This window comes from Anolis sagrei, chromosome 2 (genome assembly GCF_037176765.1).
Source record: "Anolis sagrei isolate rAnoSag1 chromosome 2, rAnoSag1.mat, whole genome shotgun sequence".
Lineage (NCBI taxonomy): Eukaryota > Metazoa > Chordata > Lepidosauria > Squamata > Dactyloidae > Anolis > Anolis sagrei.
The window spans coordinates 22,929,042-22,955,488 of NC_090022.1; the positions used below are offsets into that span (position 1 = coordinate 22,929,042).

The following is a 26,447-nucleotide window of genomic DNA, read 5'->3' on the forward strand; positions in this document are numbered from 1 at the left end:
TAAGAGAAATGTCATATTTGTTTTCAAAGTGATGGCCAAGGGCTCGTCCAGACAGTACTTTTATTACGGTAACTCCCACAATAAAGAAGGGGCTATCCAGACAATGTTCTAGACAGTCCTGAATTAATTAACTACAAACCAGGAAAACCCTGGACTGCACTCCAGATACCCTAGACTGCACTCCAGACACCATCCCCACCCCCCTCCTCCAAAGCCTCCAAACCCCGTTGAAAAGTAAAGAAAACTTACCCGGCCCCCAGTACAGTCTTGGAGCAGCTCTTCCAGCACATAGAAATGATGTGTCAGGATAGCGGGGTGGGGGAGAGTAATTTTCCTCCTCCCCCCCCCCCCCTTTCTCCTGGCACGTCATTTCTACGAGCCATCATTTCTAAGATTTTTTAAACTTTTCAAAGGGGTCTGGGGGCGTCGGGGGAGGGCCTCCAGATGTTCTTGTGGGCCAGTCCCATGAGAGCATCTGGACACCCACCCCAGAAAGTGTGCACTTTCTGGGGTGTGTGTGAACAGGTCCCCAGGAAGATCCGTGTTTTTAAAACACTGATTCTCCTGGAATAAAGGCCTGTCTGGATCTGCCGTCAGATAACGTGGGATTTTCTGCCTTGATATTCTGCCTTGATATTCTGGGATATAGGGCTGTGTGGAAGGGCCCTGAGAGTCCTAATCCAACATCTAAATCACTTTGCTACACTGGCCCTGAGGGTGCATCTACATAGCAGAATTAATTCGGTTTGACACCACTACAACTACCATGGCTCAATGTCATGGAATCATTGGAGTTGTTACTTACAAGATCTTCAGGCTTCTCTACCAAAGAATGCTGGTACCTCATCAAACTACAATTCCCTGAATTCCATGGAAGTTAAATGGTGACAAACTGCATTATTTCTACATTTCTTCGTTGGCAGTTTAGGTAAGTCAGGAGAGCCAGTATGTATGTTCTATTAGTTTGAGTGTTGGGCTGGAATTTGTGAGACCAGGAATGTATGGCAGTGCGGCCTCAGATATCCCAGTGCAAAGCAGATATTGTGGAATTTTCTGCCTTGATATTCTGGGTTATATGGCTATGTGGAAGGGCCCTATATGCTTCCTTAGATAATGGTGGGCGAACCCATTGATCCCTGCAGGAAGTGGATTTGGGAAATAAAAGAAAAGCAATCACTTGATAGTGACCTAATTGATAATTGTATTGTTATTGCAATTCATGATTGTGCAAATGGAAATGGATAGGTAAGCCATGTAAGAGGTATTGAGCCATCTGAAAAAATGCTAGAGAACAGGTCAGTTTGCTTTGCAGCAGAAAAATCCAAAAGTACATCCTTGTTAGAAGGAGTATTTAAAGAGCCTTCTTTGGAGTGGCAAATGAAACACCTCAGCATCTTGGAGCTTTCGTAGTCATTGATAGAATTATATTTTTCCTGCAAAGTAAGGTAAGACCTTATTTTGAAATGACTTGTTTTCAGGCATATCCATTGTTTGACAATAACTCATGACAACAAAACTAGTTTAGATCAGCAGGAACAGCTTATCTTGTAATGACTTATTCTCAGATATATCACTTTCCAAATTTCAGAAATGCTGGGATACTTCCACAAAATGTGGAAATATGTACCCACTGCCTAGCAGTAACTCTAGCATTTGTTAGGTGAATGTTTGTCTGCATGTTTCGCTTTTTCTGGAGAAGAGTGACAAATTTATTTATTTATTTTACGATATTTAAGGCCCGCTTTTCTCAGCCATATGGCAACTCAAGGTGGGTTATGGATTGGCACAATTCGATGTCAGGCATTCATAAAAGTGCCATTTAAAAATCAACATTAAAATATAAAACATAAATAAAAAACGTTAAAGCATATAATCATCGGTGTCATCTTGTTAAAAACGTTATCCAGCAACATCGTCTGACCATTCCATGTTCATCATTCATAGTTCTGTGTTATCTATTCCGCTGCATTCTCAAAAGCTTGTCTTTACTTTTTTTACGGAAAGTCAGAAGGGAGGGGGTTGATCTAATATCCTGGAGAGGGAGTTCCATAGTCAGGGGGCCACCACTGAGAAGACCCTGTCCTTCGTCTCTGCCAAGCGCACTTGCGAGGCAGGTGGGATAGAGAGCAGGGCCTCCCCAGACGATCTTAAGCTCCTATATGGTTCATAGGAGGAGAAACATTTGGACAGGTAAGCTGGGCCGGAATAGTTTACAAAAGCCCTTTCCACACAGCTGAATAAAGTCCCACATTATCTGCTTTGAACTGGAATATATGGCCGTTTGGACAGGTAAGCTGGGCCGGAATAGTTTACAAAGGCCCTTTTCACACAGCTGAATAAAGTCTCACATTATCTGTTATATGGCAGTGTGGACTCAACCCAGTCCAAAGCCGATATTGTGAGATTTTTTGCCATGGTATTCTGGGTTATATGACTGTGTGGAAGGGCCCAAAGCTGATTGAAGCTCTGGAAACTAAGCCTTGTGAGGAACAATAGAGGGAGCTAAAGTCCCTCTGCCTATAAACCAGTTTTGGAATGCAGATTAACTGCATTGAACTGGATTATAGGGCAGTGTAGACTGATATAACCCAGTTCAATGTAGGTAATCCACATTCTGTAACTGGATTATAGGGCAGTATGATAGGGCCTTGGAGAAGATAAGACTGTGACATGATAGCCATCTTTAAATATTTGAAGAGGCATCATGAGAAACACGGAGGGCCCTTCCAGACAGGTCCAAATCTTCCTACTCAGATTCTATAACTCAAACCCATTTTGACTCAAAATCATTTCTTTTTATTAGTCCCTTCTTACATTGTATATCACATCTTTGTACCAATTATCAATTTCATATTCATAATTTTCTTTCTATTTTTTTTTGGGCTATAATTAATCTTAGAACAGCAACAAAATATTAATTCTTTCTTTTGCCATTTTAATTTTATATCTCAAAAATTTTGTAGAAGTGCTATATTTGGAAAAATGTATATAAATCTCGGTTTCTTTCTTTATTGCACCTCCAACAATTTTGTAGTGGGTACCTCAGGTTAACTTGTGACCCATCACAGGTTTTTGGGCCTGTCTGGAAGGGCCCTCTGCAGTTCCAGCCCCTTCCAACTCTAAGACTCTATTATTCCTTTCTTGCTTTTAACTTCTCTGTTTTGTCTTCTATGAGAAGAAAGATACCCTGGCTGCCATGAAGGTGAGAGGTGTCCCCCAGACATTTGGAGGTAAATGAATAATATATTTTAATGTTATTTTCCCCCCAGGAAATCGGCCTCATAAATGTTGAATTAGTTCAAGGGTCAATACTGGTTTTATATAGGTTCTTCAGCTCTGGCTCCCATCAGGACTAGCAAGCAGTGGAGGTTAGGGCAAACAAACTGAAGTTGAATCCTGACAAGACAGAGCTGGATGGGGTTACGCTCACCTTGAAGGCACAAATTCGCAGCTTGGGAGTCCTCCTGGACTCGTCGCTGAGCCTGGATCCTCAGGTTGCAGCGGTGGCTAGGGGGTCTTTTCCACAATTAAAACTTGTGTGCCAGCCGCGCCTTTACCTTGGGAAGTCAGACTTGGTCACGGTGGTCCACGCTCTTGTTACATCCAGGATAGACGACTGCAATGCACTCTATATAGACTTGCCCCTGAAGATGGTTCAGAAGCTTCAAACAGTCCAACGAGAGGCAGCCAGGTTAATAACTGGGGTGGCATACAAGGAGCACACGACTCTTCTATCGCGCCAGCTCCACTGGCTGCCTGTTTGCTACTGGGCACAATTCAAAGTGCTGGCTTTTGCTGGCTCTGGCCCATTTTACCTGTCTGAATGCATCTCCTTTTACGAACCACAGCGGAAACTAAGATCTTCTGGGAAGGCCCTGTTCTCAGTCTCGCCACCATCACAGGTGCGTTTGGCGGAGACAAGAGACAGGGCCTTTTCAGTTATTGCCCCCCGGTTATGGAACTCCCTTCCTAGCAATATTAGATCAGCCCCCTCCTTCCTATCCTTCAGAAGGATGATAAAGACCTGGCTGTGGGACCAAGCCTTTGGGGCAATGCAATGAGGCAAAATGGTGTCCTGAGATTGTTTTAAAGCAATTTTTAATGTGGATATAAGTGATTTTAATGTTTGTATATATTTATGGTTTTATGTCCCGGCATTAAATGTTTGCCATATATATGTTGTGCTCCGCCCTGAGTCCCCTGCAGGGTGAGAGGGGCGAAATATAAATGTTTCACATAAATAAATAAATAAATAAATAAATAAATAAAGGGAGTTGTGACCACACATGCAGATGGCCAAAGATTAATCACCGATGGGGTTATGAACTAGATGTAGATTTGAATGTGCTGTTCACAATAACAAGATTTGGGCATGCTGGCACCTATTATTTTCTTTATGATTATGTGTCTCCAAGTAATTTCGGATTAATGGCAACCCTAAGACAAATCTATCACATAGGTTTCTTGGCAAGATGTGTTTAGATCAGTGGCTCTCAACCTGTGGATCCCCAGATGTTTTGGCCTTCAACACTCAGAAATCCTAACAGCTGGTAAACTGGCTGGGTTTTCTGGGAGTTGTAGGCCAAAACACCAGGGGAACCACAGCTTGAGAACCACCAGTTTAGAGAGTTTTGCTATTGTCTTCCTGTAAGACTGAGAGAGTGCAACTTACACAAGGTTACTCAATGGGTTACCATGGCAAAGTGGGGATTCACCCCTAATCCCTAGAATCATAGTTCAATTCTTAATCCATTTCACTGTACCGGCTGTCTTTTGGACAATTCAATGTCAGAATGAGTCCAGGGTTCATCAATGAGTGGTGTTGATGGATTTCTTTATCCTAAATATGCTGGGAAGTTAAATATGAGAATTTACACCACTTTTGCCCCACTTCTGATCATCTTGAGTGTGTCATGCAAAAAAGTCCACCAACTGTTAGGGGAAAAGATCTCTTTGCTGATTGTGAGGCCTTGTTCTCATCTGACCTTGTTCTCTTTAGCCAGAAGTGGACAAATTGTACACAATCTGTAAAGGAAGGAAAATTGTGGTCTACCATAAAAGGCTGCTATAAATATATGCTCATAAAACTCATGAGGCATTTACAAAGCCACTGCTGACTTCTTCTGTCTGTGCTTCTGTAGGACTCTGCTGCGTTCTGTGGCTCTCATTGTGTTTTCTTACCGAATTCGAAGGTGGCGGGAAGGTCCTGGCTTCAACACCAGGTAAGAGTCACAAAGGTAAAGAATTGATTGAGTAAGTGGTTGGGAGGGACTCTGGCTGGATCTACACTGCCATATAATACGGATTATCAAACCAGATAATCCACATTATCTGATTTGAACTTGATTGTATGAGTCTACTCTGCCATTTAATACAGTTCAAAATAGGTAATCTGGATTTTATATGGCAGTGTAGATAGGGCCACTGCTGAAAGGTGCCTCAATAACGTGTTACAAAATAAATTTGCACAACTCTAGAACTCATCTTATTAAAATGGATGGTAACACAAGAAGCCCCCATTGTTACAGTTGCAATTGCTGTAGTTCAATGTGCTATTCATGTTATCCCAAAAGGAGTAAAGCAAGGGAAACAGCAGGCTTATGAAAATGCAGCAGTCCTATTTTAACCAACATGGGATTACCAAAAAGCAGAGGGAAAGATGGTTTTATTTGTACAGAGAGTTAAGTGCCTTTTCACTTTTTTTGCCTGCCAGCTTTCTCCCAGTGAATCCAAAGGAAATTTTAAAATAAAATTCTAAGATGAAGTTTATTTATTATTTGTGATTTATTATTTACTAGCCGTCCCCTGCCACTCATTGCTGTGGCCCACATGGGGGTTCTGTGTGGAAGGTTTGGCCCAATTCTGTCATGGGTGGGGTTCAGAATGCTCTGTGATTGTAGGTGAACTATAAATCCCAGCAACAACTCCCAAATGTCAAAATTCTATTTTCTCCAAACTCCACCAGTGTTCACTTTTGGGCATATTGAGTATTCGTGTAGAGTTTGGTCCAGATCCATCATTGTTTGAGTCAACAGTGATATCTGGATGTTGGTGAACTACAACTCCCAAACTCAATGTCAATGCCCATCAAACTCTTGTAGTGTTTTCTGTTGATCATAGGAGTTCTGTGTCCCAAGATTAGTTCAATTCCATCATTGGTGGAGTTCAGAATGTTCTTTGATTGTTGGTGAACTATAAATCCCAGCAACTACAACTCCCAAATGACAAAATCAATTTTTGAGTGAAGGGCATACATTGGGTTGTTAGGTGTCTTGTGTCCAAATTTGGTGTCAATTCGTCCAGTGGTTTTTGAGTTCTGTGAATACCACAAATGAACATTACATTTTTATTTATATAGATTTGAGATATTTGTATACCACCCTTCTCAACCCCGAAGGAGACTCACAGCGTTGGCAACCATTCAATGCCATTGATAAAAACTGCGTAAAGCATTAAAATTGACCCTTCCCTAATAAAACATTAAACATTATTAAATACAACACATAAAATAACATCACCTATCACAGGAAGACATAGCCATTGTCGCAAACAGTCCTGGGTCAGTTTAAGGGCCTTATGGCATCGAGTTGCTATCTATGGTACTTGTGCTACAATAGATAACAGATACAGATACATACCAAGATGAGCACCTTTGATATCACATCTCTCTTCATTTGCACAATCATGACCATTCAAAAATCCATGATCCCATGATTGTACTTCGGTATACCCTTGTAATATTACTTTTCTACACTTCTGCAGCTTATTATTATTATTATTATTATTATTATTATTATTATTACAGTAGAGTCTCGCTTATCCAACATAAACAGGCCAGCAGAATGTTGGATAAGTGAAAATGTTGGATAATAAGGACGGATTAAGGAAAAGCCTATTAAACATCAAATTACATTACAAATTAAGCACCAAAACATCATGTTTTACAACCAATCGACAGAAAAAGCAGTTCAATGTTATGTAGTAATTACTGTATTTACAAATTTCGCACCAAAATATCGCAATGTATTGAAACTGCTGTAAATCTGGGTGGGAGGCAGACTGCGTTGGATAATACAGAACACTGGATGAGCAAAGGTTGGATAAACGAGACTCTACTGTATTATTATTATTGGTTAATTTGCAGTTCCAGCAATGAATAACTTTTAAAAGGCAAAAAAGTACTGTGATGTTTTAGATAAAAAACAAAATAAAATCATCAGCTTGGGAGCAATGTGGGGAAGAGAATGGCATGATGGAAGTTTTAGTTACTCTGGAAACATCTAGAAGGCCATATGTTCCCCATCCCTGGAGCTGAGTGACAAGACTTTCCAAGGTGGACAAAGGGGCTGAATCGATCGAAGGCAAAGCTGTGACTTTTTGTTTTGTTGCTTATGCTATACAACTCCACATGCTGTATTCACACACCATGGGACTGACTAGGCCCCATCTACACTGCCATATAGTGCTTTTGAAGCTGCAATATATGGTCAGAGTCAACTCATATAATGTGGTTTCAAACTTGGTTGTTTGGCAATGTAGATGAAAAACTTCAGCTTTTTTTTCAGGAAGATTGCTGACTTTAGATAGATATTGCATTGAACTTGGTGTGAAACATTTGTCAAAACTGCTGCATTCAAACCATAAGATAAATCAACATAATGCCACATTGATTTCCTAACCATATAAATAGCCAAGGAGGTATAATTTTAACTCATGAGGAAGTGCTGCAGTTGAACAAGACTAGTCTGGGCCCTTCTATACTGCCATATAATCCATATTATCAAAGCAGATAATCCACGTTCTCTGCTTTAAACTGGATTATCTGAGTCTATACTGCCAGATAATCCAGTTTAAAGCAGAAAATCTGGATTTTATATGGCAGTGTAGAAGGGGCCTCCATTTTGTATTTTTTAATGCTCCAATGTGAGAAAAAGATGTCTATCAGTGACACTGTCAAAGGCCTCACTGCCAAAGGCCATATAGTTCAGATTATTAAAGCAGATACTTGACATTAACTGCTTTAAACTGGATTACTACACTACCATATAATCCAGTTCAAAGCAGATAATCTGGATTTTATATGGCAGCGTAGAAGGGGCCAAACTCTATTCCTCTCAAATTTGATTCTGTCTCTAATGCTGATTTCTCTTTTGCAGCCAATGTACTTTTTGATCCAATCACTGCACACCCAAATCTCCGTGTGTCTCCAAACAAGAAGACTGTGACGTGGCTACCTGAACCCCAAAATGTTCCTGACAATCCAGAGAGATTCAATGCCAGCTATTGTTTGCTGGGTACCCCAAGATTCACCAAGGGGAAGCACTACTGGGAAGTGGAGTATGGAGGCCAGAGGGAGTGGGCAGCAGGGGTGGCCCGGGCATCTGTGCAAAGGAAAGGGTATGTCAGCATGACACCAGAGGAAGGGATTTGGCAGGTGGGCCTTTGGTGGCTTCGTCGCGGGGAAACTGATTCCCACCAACCTCCCAAGCACCCTGCCAAGATCAAGATATCTCTGGATTATGAGCAGGGGACAGTGACTTTTAACCTGGAGAATAAGGTCACTGTACAGAAAGCCTCTTTTAAAGGGGAGATGATTCGCCCCTTCTTCTATGTAGGCGCAACTGTTTCACTCAAAGTGTGAGTGAAGCAGATTTCATGAGATGCCAGAAGCTGCAGTTGGAAACAAGACAATGGGGATTTTCCAAGAAAGACCCACAGTGCATTAAACAAAACACATATTCATTGGCTATGGATGCATTTACACTGTAACTGCCATGGTCCAGTGCTATGTAGTCTTTGGATTTGTAGTCTGGTGAGACACTGGCACTCTTTTGCAGATAAGGCTAAAAACCTTGTAAAACTACAACTCCCTTGATTTCATAACACTGTGCCATGGCAGTTGAAGTGGGCTACACAGAAACAATTTTCAGTTGTATTACTCTTTTTTCAGTATAAAAAGAAGGAATGAGTCATTTGGCACCTTTACGTCTATTTTTTCTGCATAAGCAAAGTAATGTTCAGAATTTTACAATGAAGCCTTTGGCAAAAAAAAAAAAAACCCAAACAATATCCAAGCCATGTTCAGAAAACCGAAAGGACAAGAGATCATATTGCAAATTCTTTCTGTTGGCCAATGAAATACGTCACAGAACTTCCTGAGAAAATCAAATTGTGTTTTATATGTCATAACAAAATATTTGCTTGTGTAAATCATTAAAGTCCTATGGCTATCTCTCAAATAAATGAAGGTTGTATAACATTTCATTGTATTGGTGCCTAAGTTATTGGTAGAGAATAGAGTTGTGCACAGAATTGGTTTCTCCCGTTTCCTTCGTTTCTTTGGTTACTTCAGGAGCACGTAACGGGAATATCCCTCCCAGTATGAAAATCAACTCACCGCAAAAGCAAGCAGGAGCCGATCCAGGCTCCAAGTCTGCTTTTCAATATCACTGTTTAATGCTTTTTGTTAATCCTCCATCAAACCCTCATTCCCTCAAAACAACTCTCCTCTTCCAGGAGGTCATCACTCTTCCTTACCTGGAAATGGGAAGCCTCCTTAAAATGCCTTGGAATGGAAAGAGTGTGTGGCTAGCTAGCATGGTGTAGTCTGGGAGAGACAGTGCATATGGGCTTGCCAGTGCCTGCAGCCAATTCTTACTCTAGAGGAGGTGCTTGGCTATAGGCACTGGCTGGTGCATGCATTTTCTGGGCCTTCACACTGAGCAAAGCGAGTTCGTGTGTGGCATGCAGGCCCAGAAACTGCATGCACCAGCCAGTGCCAACAGCCGAGTGCCTCCTCTAAAGTAGAAAGAAACAGCAGGTAAGAAGCCTCCTTAAAGCACACAAGAAAGGAATCCTTGAAAGCCCCCAGCACCACCCCATCCCACCACTACCCCCCACACACACACATAATGGGCCAATAGGAAATAGATCAGCACCCCAGGATGAAAACAGGCATTTTGCCCTCCCAATTTCAGGAGGCTCCCAAAAATGAATCTGGGGCCCCCACCGAAACCCAGGACACGAAACAGGTCAAGGTTTACCCCAAATGCGCAACCCTGCTGGAGAATCAAATCAATTGAAGCATGTTGTAGCTCGTTCCCTTTATTCCTCTAGCCTCTCAGTTAATTGGAATTCAAGAAGGACAGAAAAGTATTAAATATGATAAACCTTAATACACAAACCTTAATTTTAAAAATAGCTAAAGGAGATCTTCCTGTGAATTAAACTCCCCCTTTACTATAGACACTTTTGAGAAGCATTTCCTGATTTGGATATACTGTAGCATCTGTTTCCTTGCTGGACTAGCTATGACAGAGGAATCTTCCTAAAAATCAGATATACAGCCAATCCTCTGTATCAACATGTTCTGCATCCACGGATTCAACAATCTATGTATTTTGAAAGTATTTGTGAAAAACTCCAAACATCAAACCCTCCTTTTGCAATTTTATGCAAGGGACACCTTTTCCCAATGCCATTGTATTTAATGGGATTGGGAAATCCACAGGTTTTGGTACCCACCAGGTACCAACCGCTGAGCTGCTGAACTTGCTTACCGAAAAGTCAGTGGTTCGAATCCAGGGAGTGGCATGAGCTCCCACTGTTAGCCCCAGCTTCTGCCAACCTAGCAATTCAAAAACATGCAAATGTGAGTAGATCAATAGGTACTGCCCTGGTGGGAAGGTAGTGGTGCTCCTGGAACCAAACCCCTAGCAGATATCAAGGGCTCACTGTATGCAGATTTAACTTAGGCCCCTTCCACACAGCTGAATAAAATCTGACATTTTCTGCTTTGAGCTGGGTTATATGGCAGTGTGGACTCAGATAACTCAGTTCAAAGCAGATAATGTGGGATTTTCTGCCTTGATATTATGGGATATAGGGCTGCACGGAGAAATGTTTTTTGATTCAATTAACTCAGTTGAGTCAAAAACCATTTCTCCAACTAGTTAGTCTCTCAGAAACAAATTAGGCTGCTATGTCTGTATACGTTCAACTGGCTGTTGGTGATTAGTTGCTGATGACGTTTACATCTTCTTTTGTTATCCCATATGCTGGCCACTGATAGCAGGGAAAGAGATAGAGAGTATTAAAAGACAAACTTAACAGTGACCAACATATGTTCAGTCATAGTCAGAGGAACTTTCTGCGCAGCATGCTTCTTTCCGTTGATTGATGAAGAATAGCTATGGAAAAAGGGAGGTCCTACAACCAGAAGTGAATGAAGAAGAGGAGATCCACTTGAATGGGCATTTGTTTTCACGAAATGGAAGCTAATAAAGATCCAAGGAATTAGCAACACATGCTGTTCATCCCTAAGGTAAATGAAACTGTTGTAATTGTTGATACATCAAGAAGTCTAATGCAGCTCTAAGGGATGGGAGCATTTGAGAAGATTTTCTTTCATAATGCTTCCAGTAGTAGATGTGTCTATGGAGAAGTTGATAGGGGATTTTTGCTACATTCTTTGATTTCCTTCACACTTTCTAAATGCAGTAGAGTCTCACTTCTCCAATCTTCCCTCATCCAATGTGCTGTATTATCCAACACAGTCTGTCCTCCCAGACCCACAGCTGTTTCAATACAGTTAAACTGCTGAGCTGATGAACTTGCTTACCTAAAGGTCAGCAGTTGGAATTTGGGGAGCGGCATGAGCTCCCACTGTTAGCCCCAGCTTCTGCCAACCTAGCAGGTTGAAAACATGCAAATGTGAGTAGATCAATAGGTACTGCTCCGGTGGGAAGGTAGCAGTGCTCCAAGCAGTCATGCCGACCACGTGACCTTGGAGGTGTCTATGGTCAACACCGGTTCTTTGGCTTAGAAATGAAGGTGAACACCAACCCCCAGAGTTCAACACGACTGGACTTAAAGTCAGGGGAAAGCCTACTACATAATGTTACTGCATATTGAACTGCCTTTTCTGTTGATTTGTTGTACAACATGATGTTTTGGTGCTTAATTTGTAAAATCATAAGATAATTTGACATTATCCAACATTTTTGCTTATCCAACATTCTGCCAGCCCATTTAAGCAAGACTCTACTGTGTGTGTATAACACAGAGTGCACCTTTACTATAGAATTAATGCAGTTTCACGCCACTTTAGCTGCTGTGGATCAATGCTATGCATTCCTCTTCTTGGTTAGAAATTTCTGGACTGTTTGCTTACAATCCTTGGTTCTTTTACAAACATCCCAGCAAGTTTTGGAGGAAAACTTCTGCAAACACCAGTTGAGTTGGTTTGGCAATGAGGAGTCAACACACACACACACACACACACACACCTTGCAGAATACAAAAATCAGAGAAAGGCTGGTAATTGCATAATGCTTATTTCCTTTTTTATCATTATTAAAGTATTTACAGAAATAGCACTTGTGAAGTTATGGACATCATTAAAGCCATATTCTCATGAGATTTTGGAGTAGCATAATTCTTTTGGAAATAAAAAAATAAAGGGATGGGAATGGACAAACGAGGGCAATTCACAGATTGGGAGGAGTCAAGTCCCAGCACTAGCAGTAATCTAAAAGCACTTGCCAGTTTCTTCAAGCATTTCAGGAAGAGATTGGTGCCATAAGGAAAGTGTCTGGCATGCTTCAGCTCAAACCTAAATGGGTTTGTAATGCCAGACCCATGTTTACAGCCTCTCGTGATAATTTCCTGATATATTCCTATTGGCTTTCATGGTATTTTGGTGCTGCCCATGCTTAAAAATCCTGAGATACTTGGATGGGCTTTCATGGTATTTTGATGTTATCCATTATTTTTTTTCTGTGGTTCCAGTTGCTCTGTTTCTCATCAGTTTCCAGTGGAAGTTTTTAACAGAGATTAATTCCCTGTGAAAAGAGAGAGATAAACATATATTACAATTACCTGTTTATAAATCTGGAGCCTGAAATAATATGCTGTGCCATAAATTATTTATTTCTCCTACTTATGTAACACAAACATCCGTTCAGCATTTCATGGCTAGTCACCAAAGACCATTGTCTCATCAAAATATTATGGCATTTATCCTAGAAGAGGACACTGTGTTATAAACAAATTGTGTGTTTACATTATCCTTCTGATGTCTCTTCCTTTCTTTTTCCCCCCATAGAGTTTGCATTGTTCCCTGGAAATAAGAACAAGGAAAGAAAAGAAAATGAAATTTCCTGTCTTCCCTTATGCCTCGGAAATGAGCTGCTTTCTGTTCCTTTTCTTTGTTATTTCACCTATTAATAACGTGAGCCCTGGTAAGAACCCTCATCTATGTTAGCTGTGCCTGAAATGTATTTTCTGGAAGGAGAAGACTCTCTCAGGGCTCTTCCAGACAGGACCAAAATGCGGGACCTGTCTTGCTTTTTACCTGAGGTGTCCAAATTACACCAGATAAAAGCGAATTAATGCAGAGTAAACAGGATATTGACCCCAGATACCATTTAGCAATCCCTTTCAGTAAATTTTGGGTTGGGGGTGGGGACTAGAACCTGAGTTGATTTAACCTGCTTCCTCTGGGGTTTTATCTCAGTGTAGAAGGGCCTTTCATTACACCGTTATAGCACTCGGGTCTCACTGTGAGCACCACAGCTCCATCTTATATTTTCTGAGATAACATAGCTCTGGCTGAGAGTTGTAAATACTCCTCCCCCAACTGTAAATGGAACCAGTATGGTGATTTGTATTTTGAATATTGGACTAGGGAGCTTGTCTATACAGACTTAAACACTTGTACTTATCTAGTAGGTAGGTAAGAACAAGCCCTATGAGGAGCGGCTTAAGGAGCTGGGCATGTTTAGCCTGAAGAAGAGAAGGCTGAGAGGAGATATGATAGCTATGTATAAATATGTGAGAGGAAGCCACAGGGAGGAGGGAGCAAGCTTGTTTTCTGCTTCCTTGGAGACTAGGACGCGAAACAATGGCTTCAAACTTCAAGAGAGGAGATTCCATCTGAACATGAGGAAGAACTTCCTGACTGTGAGAGCCGTTCAGCAGTGGAACTCTCTGCCCCGGAGTGTGGTGGTGGCTCCTTCTTTGGAAGCTTTTAAACAGAGGCTGGATGGCCATCTGTCAGGGGTGATTTGTATGCAATATTCCTGCTTCTTGGCAGGGGGTTGGACTGGATGGCCCATGAGGTCTCTTCCAACTCTTTGATTCTATGATTCTATAGGTGTTCTGATCCTGAACACAACTTCCATGACAATTGGTTTGCAATTTACTTATTTGGGTCTTAAACCATTTTTAAATGCTTTCTATACCCCAAGAAAATCCAGACTTTGCAGTGTAATTGCATGGGGGTTACTGGTGTAAGGAACTGGTTGATGAGGAGGTGAGCATTCCTGATAGGAAATGTTTTTTCCCATGTTGATTTAACAAAAGAAAGGTTCATGTGTGTGAATACTCATATGACAGCATATTAGCATTAGCACACTGCTGCTTAACAAAAAACACACACACACACACATTTATCTGCATCCATGATTGGCTTGGGGGACAAATTGCCTATCACCGTGTCTTTGAAAATAATATGACAGATTAGAAATGTGGACGCCTCCTTAACAGCAGGGTGAGTTTGCCAGGATGAGATGTGTAGCCGGTTATGATGATCTCACTGTGATATGTCTGATGCATGTGATGTTAATGGGGTCACTGCAGGATCAATGTGGGCAAGCAAAATGTGGTGCCAAACGTATTTTTTCCATCAGTGTCAACAACCCCTAGGACTCTGGAGACAAGGATTCAAATTTTGGGCAAGTGACATTCTTTCATTGTCAGAGGAAGGCAATGGCAAATACCCTCTGAAAAAAGTGCTAAGAAATCCCCATAATAGGTTGCCCCAAGGTCTCCATAAGTCCAAAATGACTTGAAGGCAGCCATGTCATTCCATCTAATGTTAAAACCAGCCCTAATATATTCAACATGGTGGCCCAGTTTATCAAAACACATATCATGTTTACATTTTAATGTATTACACGTCCCCCCAAAAATTCTTGGTGTCTTGGTTTTTAGGACTGTTCCTGGAGTACATAAATTAGAATGACTATCAGCTCTAGTTTCCTAGATATGGTTATCATGATTTTTCAAGCAGATGAAGACTGGTAGATGCCATATAGTCTGTATCTCAAAAACTAGAGCTGATAAGGGAAAACTGGTGTCATTTTTTTTTTGAACCAGCAGGTCAAATATACCCATAAACGGGGTATAATTGATATTTGAGGCACCAAAATGTGAGTTGACCATGTTATTTTGCTGCAGCACATGGTTTGTGAATCTAAAATAGCTGCTTGTGCTGATTTGTTCTATGTTTGGTGCATTTCACAGTACCATTTACCGTGACTGGGCCACTCCACCCAGTCATTGCCTCTTTGAGTGAGGATATTGTGCTGCGCTGTCATCTGTCCCCCAGAATGAGTGCAGAAAACATGGAAATAAAATGGTTTCGCTCCCAGAATTCTTCATACGTGCACCTTTATCACAGTGGCAAAGAGCATTTGGAAAAGCAGCAGCCAGAATACCAAGGAAGAACAGAATTGTTGACAGAGGGCATTGGGGATGGTAAGATCAGCCTGAGGATTTCTAATGTCAGCTTATTTGATGAAGGACAGTATCACTGCTCTGTGAAGAACAGGAGCTTCCATCAGGAAGTCACACTGGATATAAAAGTGGCTGGTAAGTGACAAGTGAAACTTTTCTAACTGATACAACTATGTGTTATTTTTTTAAAAATATAACTCCTATACTTGTCTTCTCCTGACTGAGGCTGGATCTACGCTGCCATAAAAAATCCAGATTTTCTTCTTTGAACTGAATTATAATAGTATAATAGTAGTGGTGGTGGTAATATACTTTATTTATATTCTGCTGTATCCCCCTGAAGGGACTCAGAGCAGATTACAGAACACATTTATGGCAAACGTTCAATGTTATTACACAATTAACAACAAAGATAAACAGTAGAGACTGGATGGCCATCTGTTGGGGGTGCTTTGAATGCGATTTTCATGCTTCTTGCCAGGGGGTAGGACTGAATGGCCCATGAGGTCTTTTCCAACTCTATAATTCAATGAGTCTATGAGTACATGGACAGAGGCAAGACTTCCCAGTTTTTTTTTTCATCTACAGCATCTGGAGGCTATGCTTGACTTGGCCATGGGGAGGTGCTGTTGTTCCATTTTCCACACCAAGTATGCTGTTGTCCATGGACACCTTTGTGATCCACATTTGCAGGCATGTTTTCAGGGCACCTTTTACCTCCCTGCCAAAATGGTACATATTTATCTAATCACATTGCTGTTTTCAAAGTGCTAGGTAAACAGAAGCTAGGACTGATGGCCGGAGCACATCCCAACCCATGGTTTGAACTACTGACCTTCTGGTTGACAAAATTTTCTGTAACTGGTGGTTTAACCTGCTGTACTAGCTGTGGGTTAAACCGCTATCTTCTTTGCAATGGATTATATGGCATTGTAGACTCATATAATCCAGTTCCGAACATAATCTGGATTATATGGCAGTGTAGATCCAGCCTGACTCTAGGTAGTTAAGATTTTGTCACAAGGTCGAAAGTGCGAAATGTTGGGTAAGACTGAAATATCAATTCTACTGTATCTCTAAGATGGGACATAAAGCCAGGAGGAGACCTGAAACTGAGAAAGACAAAAATTCAATACTATCCTTCTCTGTCTTGCGCCCCCTAGTGGCCTCCGCCCAGTTATTGGAACAGTATTGTAAATATTACAGACAATGATAAAGTGTTCATTATCTAACATATACATGGTAATCCTTATTTGAGGTCTATGTAACCAGCACAGAATGTATCTAGGTTTGTGGTTTGAGAAGAATATCCTAAGGGTCTGGTACACTATATGTAACACTAGCCATTACATGAGGCTATTGACCCTGGCCATACAATATTGCAATTACAGTGTTTATATAGAAAAGCACAAATAAGATGGGACGTAAAGCCAGGATGAGCACACATATACAATACTAGCTGTGCCCTGCCACCCGTTGCTGTGGCCTATAGTAAAACTTATCAAAGTTGAGGTAGATATCTGGACTATTATGAAAGAGAGGTCCCTACCTATTCCTTCCCCCTTTTCCTCCCCCTTTCTCTCCTTTCTTCCTTCTCTACCTCTTTCTTTCCTTCTTTCACTACTTGGTTTCATCCTTCTCTCTTTCCTTCATTCCCTCCCCCTTTCTTCCTTTGCCTTTCTTCCCTCCCTGTTTGCTTCCTTCTTTCACTTTTTATTTCCTTTTATTTCACCACCATCATAACAATAACAATAATGCAATGCATTGCCTCCGGGACCTGACACCTCTCCCATTCCCCCTAAAAGGGTCTCATAGGAACAATAGCATCATAATAATCATAGAAATAACAACCTTTACCCGCCACGTGTTGCTGTGGCCAATCTTCCCTCTTTCCCTCCTTTTTTCTTTCCCTCCCTCCCTCCCTCCCTCCCTCCTTCCTTCCTTCCTTCCTTCCTTCCTTCCTCCCCATCTTTCCTTCTCCTCTTCTTTCTCTATCTCTTTCCTTCCTTCCCCCTTTTTCGTTCTCTTCTGCTGTCTCTCTTTCCTTTCCTTCCATCTTTCCTTTTCTTTCCTTTTCTTCTTCCTCTAACTTTCCTTCCTTCCCCCTTTTTCTTTACCTCCCTTTCTCTTTCTTCCTTCTTTCCTTCCTTCCTGTCTTTCCTAGATTTTGACAGGGCGGGAAGGGGCGGGGTGGGGTTTGAAGGTGGCGTCAAGTAAAAGAAGGTAAGATTGGGGCAGGGGAGTGATGGAGCGTGGGGTTGCGTGTGTGTGTGCGGCAGCGAGGGGAGTCATGGAGCATGGGGTTGCGTGTGTGCGTGCGGTGGCGGGAGGAGTGGGGTTGCGTGTGTGTGCGGCGGTGGGGGGAGTGATGTAGCGTGGGGTTGCGTGTGTGTGTGTGTGGCGGCGGGGGGAGTGGGGTTGCGTGTGTGTGTGTGGCGGCGGGGGGAGTGATGGAGCGTGGGGTTGCGTGTGTGCGCGCGGCAGGGTGTGTGTGTGTGTGGGAAGTGGCGCGGCGGGGCTTGGAGTGGGCATGGTTTCCGCAGAGGGAACGTTGGCCGGAAGGCCATGTGCGCGCGCCAGGGAACTTGCGGCTGGGCGCCAATGCGCATGCTCAGTTGTTTTGCCGTTTTGTGAGTGTGTTGTGGTGTTGTTTTTCATTTTGAGTAGATATGTTTGTACCTTGTGGGTTGTGTTATGGGCATGGGAATTTTGGTTAAGTTTCGTTGGGGGGTTTTTGAGTTTTGTTTCCTCGTTGGATGCCCCTAACAAATTTATATATATAGATAGCAAGCAATCTGAATTATATACATAACAACTATTAGTATAGGAGGCTTGTAGAAAGTTGTTATTTCCAACAAGTGAAAGTTTCTCATTCTTTGTATGTGGCCACTCTTCTTACATTTGATCGTACCTCTTCCCATTACACCAAGAGATATTATCTGAGGGCATTTTCCCTTTCTTTCCCATCTTGAAATTTGGGGATCACCACAGATCATAAAGCTGGCTTCTTAACTTTTCCACTCAGGACCCCTTCTGGTCCAAGAAATTTTTACATAGCACCAGCGATATAGATATAAAAATCAAACGTTTACTGATAACAAATCCTAAGTTGTACAGTTATGGAGACTAGAGTTCAGAAACTTCTAAAAAGAAACCTGTTAATGTCATAGTTCATGTCCAGTAAATAACTGCCATTGTGGTTGACAGGTTTGTTACATGGCTTTGAATAAAGGATTGCCATTTCAAATATAAATATTTCATTTGTACTTGTCTGAAATCTAGCATCAGGCTCTACTCCTCTCATTTCCATTGAACGTTATCAGGAGAGAGGGATCTACTTGGTTTGCCGATCCAGGGGTTGGTACCCGGAGCCTGATATCTTTTGGAGAGATCCCAGTGGGAGGCATCTGTCCTTTTTGGCTGAGGAAACATCCCAGAAGAACGATGGGCTGTTTGAAGTACAGAAGGACATTCTCCTAACAGAAGGTTCAAACCAGTCCTTGACTTGTGTGGTCCGGAACAGGCTCCTCAACCAAGAGAAAGAATCAACCATTCACTTTGCAGGTAATGTAGCTAGAAAGTTTTTGAAATGTGATTGATGATATCTGTTTATTTTATTGTTGACCCTCTACATTTTCCTAGGTTTAATTATCCAAGGATTTGATTGATATGTTCTCTATAAAAACATCTAGATCCTCCAGTGTGATTCTGTGGTCACCTTCTGCTAGGATCAAGAGAGTCTCGGGCACCTTCTACACTGCCATATAATCCAGATTATCAAAGCAGATAATTCACATTATCTGCTCTGAACTAGATTATATGAGTATACACTGCCATATAATCCAGTTCAAAGCAGATTATCTGGATTTTATATGGCAGTGTTGAAGGGGCCTCCAAGATAACACCTTTCTAGGAGTCTCCTCCAGTGTGCTATTATGGTCAGCCTCTGGAGGAAGTGGACCATAGTGTTATGATGGAGAACCTAGACTTTCCTGGAGAGATGTTCTTTCAGGTGATTTTTTTCCCATAGTGCTTTTTATTTTCATGGGAGTCTTATGTCTCAACTCCCATGAAAGTATTTGGTGTATAATGTTTGCTTTAATTGCAACCCCATCAACATCGTTGCTGTTGCTACTGCTGCTGCTGTCATTGTTGTTGATGATGATAATGATGATGACAATAATTGCAATAATATTGGGGTGTATTTCAGATAACTTCTTCCCAAAGATTGACCCCTGGATAGTTGGTCTATGTGTATCCATCCTGGTTCCTGTTGGCTTACTCGTTGCTATTCTGTACCTGATTAACAGAAACAGTGAGTAGTTCCATAGCAGCCTTATAGTATCATTTTTTGGTTTAAGCAAACAATACGGAATAAAGACAACTCAAAAATAAATTCATTATGGAGCATAAGCTGTCAAAGGTCTTGTCCCATTTATGAAGTAGAATCATTAACCTCAAATCACAGATTATGTACATATAACAGTTGAATGAATGCAGTTTGATGCCACTTCAACTGCCATGATTTCAACCAATGGAATTTTGGGAGTTGTAGTTTTAGAAGGTCTTTAGCCTTCTCTGTTACTTCAACTGTTAGGAATTGTGGGAGTTGAAATCGAAAACACCTGGAGGGCCAAAGTTTGCCCATGCCTGCTAATGCAAACAAAAATGTAGCGACCAAAAAAAAACTACAGCAGTACAAATAATCATTTCTATCATGACATGACATCAATATCCATCACAACGGTTGGGAAAGAATGGTAAGAAGAAGTGAAGCTTGAAGTTCCTGCATTGAGAGAAGGGCTGGACTTTATATCCACTTTGAATTCTATGATTCTATGAAAACCAGTGGCATATATCCACACAAATCTGATAGCAAGCTTACATAGATGAATGTTTGCAGCAGTACAATAATTGTCATTTGTTTGTTTCTAGGAAAGCTCATCACGGAACTGAGTAAGTACGGTGCTTCTTTAAAAAATATATATCGGACTCATTCCAGTGAAGTCTTAAACTATGGTATTTAATGAGTTTAATCATATAGCACAACTTTGTCTATATAGTATTCAAAAATTATACTTTATTGTCAGTGTACTTTGGATTACATCATAACTCTCTCTTGGACTGTCATTTTCCTTTTAGAAAGGAAATACGGTCCGCTCTCTGCATTCGTGGGTTTGACTTTTGCAGATTTGACTATGCATTTGAGTAGGATTTCTCTCTGGGGATTTCTATATTCTCCAGTGGGACTTTATAATCAGCTTTCCACTGGGGGACATAGAGATTGCTAGAGATGGATTTGCTTGGTCCTATGGTCAACTTCCTCCATGCTGGAGAACCTAGAAATTCCTGGAGAGATGTTCTCTCAGATAATTTGTTATTTCTTTATTCGGTTTTTCAATTTCATGGGGGTCCTGTGCCTCTAAATCCCAAAGAATGTGGAAGGCTCAGTATGGGTGGCTCTACACTGTAGAATTAATACAGTCTGACACCACTTGGACTGCCATGGCTCAATGGTGTAGAATACAGGGATTTGTAGATTGGTGATCTGTTTGGCAGAGAAGGTTAAAGACTTTTCAAAACTATCTCCTGCAGGTAGTAGCTTTAAACTGCTGTGCTACCGTGTAGGGGGAAAAAAGTAATATCCAAATAAAGCCATATCCATTTTATACTCAGTGTTGTCTACAGATGACATACTGAACACCTCATCAAATTAGATGGTCTCTAAAATAACATCTGAGTATTATTATTAGATCACACAAGGTAGCTTTGAAATTATGTAAAATCACCTTGTGGCAGTCATACAATATGGAAAAAACCCAATTGGCAACCTGTTAAAACTAATTGTAATTTTTGTTCTCATTTTGTTTCATAAGACTGGGGGGCATTTTTAATCATGTGATCTTTTTTAGGTTGGAGGAATATGGTGGTGCCAATAGAGAAAGGTAAGAAGCTACCATATTAATATATGTGCATTTGATTATTCATGGATTAAAATTATCTATCTAGAAAAGTCTGAGAGTCTGTGCCTTAGGGCCTATCTATACTGCCAGACAATGCAATGAAGATATCCCATTAGCCTGGGGCATGCAAACAACATATGCAGGCTAATGCGGATTAATCCCAGGTAAACTTTACTGTTGCTTACATCAGGTTAAAAAATATCAGCAAAGATCTGATCTTCCTTGAGCACCCTGATCTTTGCAGGTATGGAGGCTGTGAAGACAGACACCTGGGGTCATCATACATGATCCCAGGTGTCATCCCCACAGCCATCTTGCACTCAGGCACCCTGGGGAGATAGGATGGCAGTGCCACCCTTCCCTTACTTCCCATCTTTGTTTCACCTCAAAAACAAAGACATAGCCTCCTTACCATTACTGGAGACTTCCCTATAGTTCAAGGCATGGACATACTTCAGCCCTCCAAGTGTTCTAGACTTCAACTCCCAGGATGGTAGTCTAGAACACTAGGAAAGCTGAAGTTTGCCCATGCCTGCTATAATTCTATTGTGCTCTAGGATGATGTGATGGAGCTTTGAAGAGAGGAAGAGGACATGTTCCAAATCCCCAAGTGTTTCAGTACAGTGCTTCAGTACAGTGTATACCTACAACTGACTTCACATTCTGCAGATCCGATTTCACCTTGTGATGTGGTGCTAACTGCAATGTATTCAGGGGCTTATCACCAACTTTAATTGATGTGCTTTATCAGGCGTTCCCTGGGCAACGTCCTTGCAGACGGCCAATTCTCTCACACCAGAAGCGACTTGCAGTTTCTCAAGTCACTCCTGACACGACCAAAAAAAAAAAATCAGCATGGTGTGATGCATGTGTTGTCTAGCTGCTGCACTTTGATGCTAGCTTCTAACTATATTATCGGGTCAGTGTAGGCAAGACCCTGTTCATTAGAGCAGGAGAAGATAAACCTGCTCTAATCTTCAATATGGTATCTCGTCCCCTCTCAGTCTTCACTTTTTTAGGCTAAAAATACCTAGCTGCCTAAGCCAGTCCTCATAGGGCTTGGATTCTGGGCCGTTAATCATTGTGGTTGCCCTCCTCTGGACATGTTCCAGCTTGTCAATATCTTTCCTCAACTGTGATGCTCAGAACTGGACGCTATTTCAAGTTACTTAGATGAAGGGTTAGAAGGAATGATTATCAAGGTTGCAGATTACGCCAAATTGGGAGGGATACCCAATACTCCAGAAGACAGGAGCAGAATTCAAAACGATCTTAACAGATTAGAGAGATGGGTCAAAACTAACAAAATGAAGTTCAACAGGGACAAATACAAGATACTCCACTTAGGCAGAAAAAATGAAATGCAGTGATACAGAATGGGGGACGCCTGGCTTGACAGCAGTACATGTGAAAAAGATCTTGAAGTCTTTGTGAGCAACAAGTTAAACAAGAGCCAGGAATGTTATGCGGTGCCAAAAATAGCCAATGGGATTTTGGCCTGCATCAATAGTATAGTGTCTAGATCCAGGGAAGTCATGCTACCCCTCTATTCCGCCTTGGTCAGACCACACCTGGAATACTGTGTCCATTTCTGGGCACTGCAATTGAAGGGAGATGTTGACAAGCTGGAATGTGTCCAGAGAAGGATGACTAAAATGATCAAGGGTCTGGAGAACAAGCCCTATGAGGAGTGGCTTAAAGAGCTGGGCATGTTTAGTCTGCAGAAGAGAAGTCTGAGAAGAAATATGATGAGAGCATGTATAAATATGTGATGGGAGGTCATAGGGAGGAGGGAGCAAGCTTGTTTTCTGCTGCCCTGGAGACTACGATGCAAAACAATGGCTTCAAACTACAAGAAAGGAGATTCCACCTGAATATGAGGAAGAACATCCGAACTGTGAGAGCTATTCAGCAGTGGAACTCTCTTCCCCGGAGTATGGTGAAGGCTCCTTCTTTGGAAACTTTTGAACAGAGGCTGGATGGCCATCTGTCGGGGGGTGCTTTGATTGCGATTTTCCTGCTTCTTAACAGGGGGTTGGACTAGATGGCCTATGAGGTCTCTTCCAACTCTTTGATTTTATGATTCTCAGTCCAACTAAAGCAGAATACAATAGTACTACTACTTCACTCAATCTAGCATCTAGATATTGGGCTGCCTAGAATCACATTGGCTTTTTAGCTACTACATCATACTGCTGACTTATGTTGATCTTCTGGTCTACTAAGACTCCTCGATCCTTTTCACATGCACTGTTGTCAAGGCTGGGACAGAAGCTGTAGCATCAACAATTTCATTTTCTTCCTTATTATTTTTCTCCCTCATCCTGCCCTTTCCCCTTCCTTCTCCATTCCATCATGCAGCCAATGTAACACTGGATCCAGACACAGCAAACAAGGAACTGATCCTGTCTGCAGACCAAAAGAATGTTATACAAGGCTTCATGTGGCACAACCTACCTGACCATCCTTGGAGATTTAATAAGGAGCGCTGCATTTTGGGAAAGGAGGGCTTTTCCTCAGGGAGGCATTACTGGGAAGTGGAAGTTGGGGAAGAAGGGTATTGGGCCGTGGGGGTGGCTAGGCAATCTGTCAGGAGGAGAGGAAAGCTCAGCCTTGATCCGAATGAAGGCATCTGGGCTGTGGAGAAGTCCAGGGTCCAAACTGTCCAGTACCAGGCTCTTACCGTCCCACTGACTCCTCTGCTGCTGCGCAAGAGACCCAGGAAAGTTGGGATTTATTTGGACTATGAGATGGGAAAGGTGGCCTTTCATGATGTCAATCACAAGATGCACATCTTCACATTCTTTGAAGCAGATTTCAACAGGGAAACAGTTTTCCCTTTCCTGCATGTGGGAATAGGATGCTGGCTTACAGTCTGCCCTTGATGTTTTCCTTGCAGGATGGAAGGAGTCAGCCTCTATCCCCTAATGTCCCTAACATTGGACAGATAGAGGCTAAGCTTTGGTGTGTCATGAAAGGGCAAAAAATGGAAACTCTTCAAAGCCCTATGAGGGATGGCCGAGGGAGCAGGATATGTTTATCTTGGAGAAAAGAAGGCTGAGAGGTGACAGGATATGCTTAAATATTTGAAAGGATGTTACACCGAGGAGCTTGTTTTCTGCTGCTTTGGAGACTAGGACATGGAGCAATGGATTCAAATTGCAGGAGAAAGTATTCCTCCTAAAAGTTAGGAAAAATATCTTGATGGTAAGAGCAGTTCAGCAATGGAATACGCTGCCTGAGGGTCCAGCCTCCTTCTCTGGAGGTTTTTAAGCAAAGACTGGAAGGCCATCTTTCGGGGTTGTCTTGATTTTGTTTTCTTGCATGGGAGGAGGTTGGACTGGATGGCCCTTATAGCCTCTTCCAACTCTACAATTCCATGAAATAATTTAGTATGATTTTATTTTTACTAGTAGAGATGCTATGATGGCCAATTTTAGGTACTGCGCATCTTGGATGGTGTGTGTGTTTTGTGTGATGTTTACTGCTCTATCCCAGGACAAACAAAATGAAGAACAGAAGAAGAAGGAAGAAAGAGGAATGTGTTTATGAAACACAGTCTGCTTTGTGTAGTCATGTGAAAACTGGGTTATGATTTTGGGAGATCAAGCCCTGCTCGACCATGAAAATTCACTGGGTGATCTTGGGCAACTCATTATTTCTCAGCCTCAGAAGACGGCAGAAAACTTTCTCTGTGTTGATTTTCCTGAGACAACATTACGATACCTGTTGATATAATTTGGGGATAACTTGAATGCAAATAGCAATAATGAAGGTTCAGACCACGTGCTTGTTCTTATTTCACACAAAGAGAGCTTTGCATGGGGTGGATGATGAAAAGGAAACTCAGGTATATCACGATGGGAATCAGTATGGATACATCTTTATTCGAGAATTAATGCAGCTTGACACCCTTGTTCAATGTTATGGAATCACAGAAGTTGTATTTTTACAAAATGTTGGGTCTTCTTTTCCAAAGAGTGCTGATGCCTCAAGACATTACAAATCCCAGGATAATATTCTGATTTTACAGTCTGAAAATTTATAGCCCCAAGTTTATAAGCACTAGAAATTTCCCATGCATTTAAGACAAGCCAATGTACTTCTGCACTAACATCTTTTGTGAATGACTGTAGTTAATAGTAGATTCAAATTAGTAAAATATTAATGCACTGAAAATGTGAACTCCTTCCCAATGGAGGAAATACATTTCTCATGGAAACTTTGCTATAAAATCATAAATACAGATACCTCATACATAATTTAGGTCAAAACTTGGAAAAATTACTATTTTGAACAGCAATGTCCCAATTCTCCCACCTGGTATTCCCTCCAATCAATGGCAAGAGCAAACCATAACTATTTCAAACTCTGGTTCGGATTCAGCAATATGTACTTTTAGAAACCCTCCTTCTCCTGTTTTTCATTTAGCAGAGATTGGGGAACCTATGGTTTTACACATGTTCTTGTAATAATGCCATTCTTGTCTAACACCTGTGCTGACTGGGCTGATGGGAGTTGGAGTTCAACATCTGGAGGGCCACTGATTTCCTCTACAGATGCCAGTTGCACACATGACTTTGGAGCTAGATTGCCTGTGTATTGGATAGGACTGGAATCTCAGTGTCTTTCCCCACTGAAATATCTTGAAATGAGTCCCGAAACTGAATAGGAAAACAATCAAACAATGAAAAATAACCTTGGCCAAAGGCTCTATCAAGTCCCAGTGCTGCTTTCAGTCCAGCCTACTCACAGCACTGGTCAATATTAAGTTTATTCCGTAAGTATTTCGTAAAACTTCAGAGTTATGCAAAGTATTTGTTGTTGTTTATTCATTCAGTCACTTCCAACTCTTCGTGACCTCGTAGACCAGCCCACACCAAAGCTCCCTGTCGGCCATCACCACCCCCAGCTCCTTCAAGGTCAAGCCAGTCACTTCAAGGATACCATCCATCCATCTTGCCC

The 26,447-nt window shown here is 41.6% G+C and overlaps 2 protein-coding genes across 2 annotated transcripts; both read left to right on the forward strand.

Annotated features, from left to right (window-relative positions):
• Nucleotides 1-1,335: 1,335 nt before the first annotated feature.
• LOC132765173 (vespryn-like) lies at nt 1,336-9,257 on the forward strand. Its single transcript, XM_060759386.2, has 4 exons — nt 1,336-1,445; nt 3,179-3,230; nt 5,142-5,222; nt 8,157-9,257. The coding sequence occupies exons 2-4, from the start codon at nt 3,197-3,199 to the stop codon at nt 8,639-8,641; spliced, it is 600 nt and encodes a 199-aa protein (XP_060615369.2). The 5' UTR covers nt 1,336-1,445; nt 3,179-3,196; the 3' UTR covers nt 8,642-9,257.
• A 3,868-nt stretch (nt 9,258-13,125) lies between these two features.
• LOC132765172 (butyrophilin subfamily 1 member A1-like) lies at nt 13,126-24,411 on the forward strand. The gene is made up of 7 exons (XM_067463351.1): nt 13,126-13,241; nt 15,307-15,654; nt 18,802-19,083; nt 19,730-19,834; nt 20,455-20,475; nt 21,432-21,464; nt 23,844-24,411. The coding sequence occupies exons 1-7, from the start codon at nt 13,151-13,153 to the stop codon at nt 24,365-24,367; spliced, it is 1,404 nt and encodes a 467-aa protein (XP_067319452.1). The 5' UTR covers nt 13,126-13,150; the 3' UTR covers nt 24,368-24,411.
• The last annotated feature ends 2,036 nt before the right edge of the window (nt 24,412-26,447 follow it).

Coding starts and splice junctions, on each gene's coding strand:
- LOC132765173 (XM_060759386.2), top strand. CDS start 3,197: ATGAAGGTGAGAGGTGTCCCCCAGACATTTGGAG. Junction 3,231..5,141: donor TGTCCCCCAGACATTTGGAG/GTAAATGAATAA, acceptor GTGCTTCTGTAG/GACTCTGCTGCGTTCTGTGG. Junction 5,223..8,156: donor GGTCCTGGCTTCAACACCAG/GTAAGAGTCACA, acceptor TCTCTTTTGCAG/CCAATGTACTTTTTGATCCA.
- LOC132765172 (XM_067463351.1), top strand. CDS start 13,151: ATGAAATTTCCTGTCTTCCCTTATGCCTCGGAAATGAGCTGCTTTCTG. Junction 19,835..20,454: donor GTACCTGATTAACAGAAACA/GTGAGTAGTTCC, acceptor GTTTGTTTCTAG/GAAAGCTCATCACGGAACTG. Junction 20,476..21,431: donor AAAGCTCATCACGGAACTGA/GTAAGTACGGTG, acceptor GATCTTTTTTAG/GTTGGAGGAATATGGTGGTG.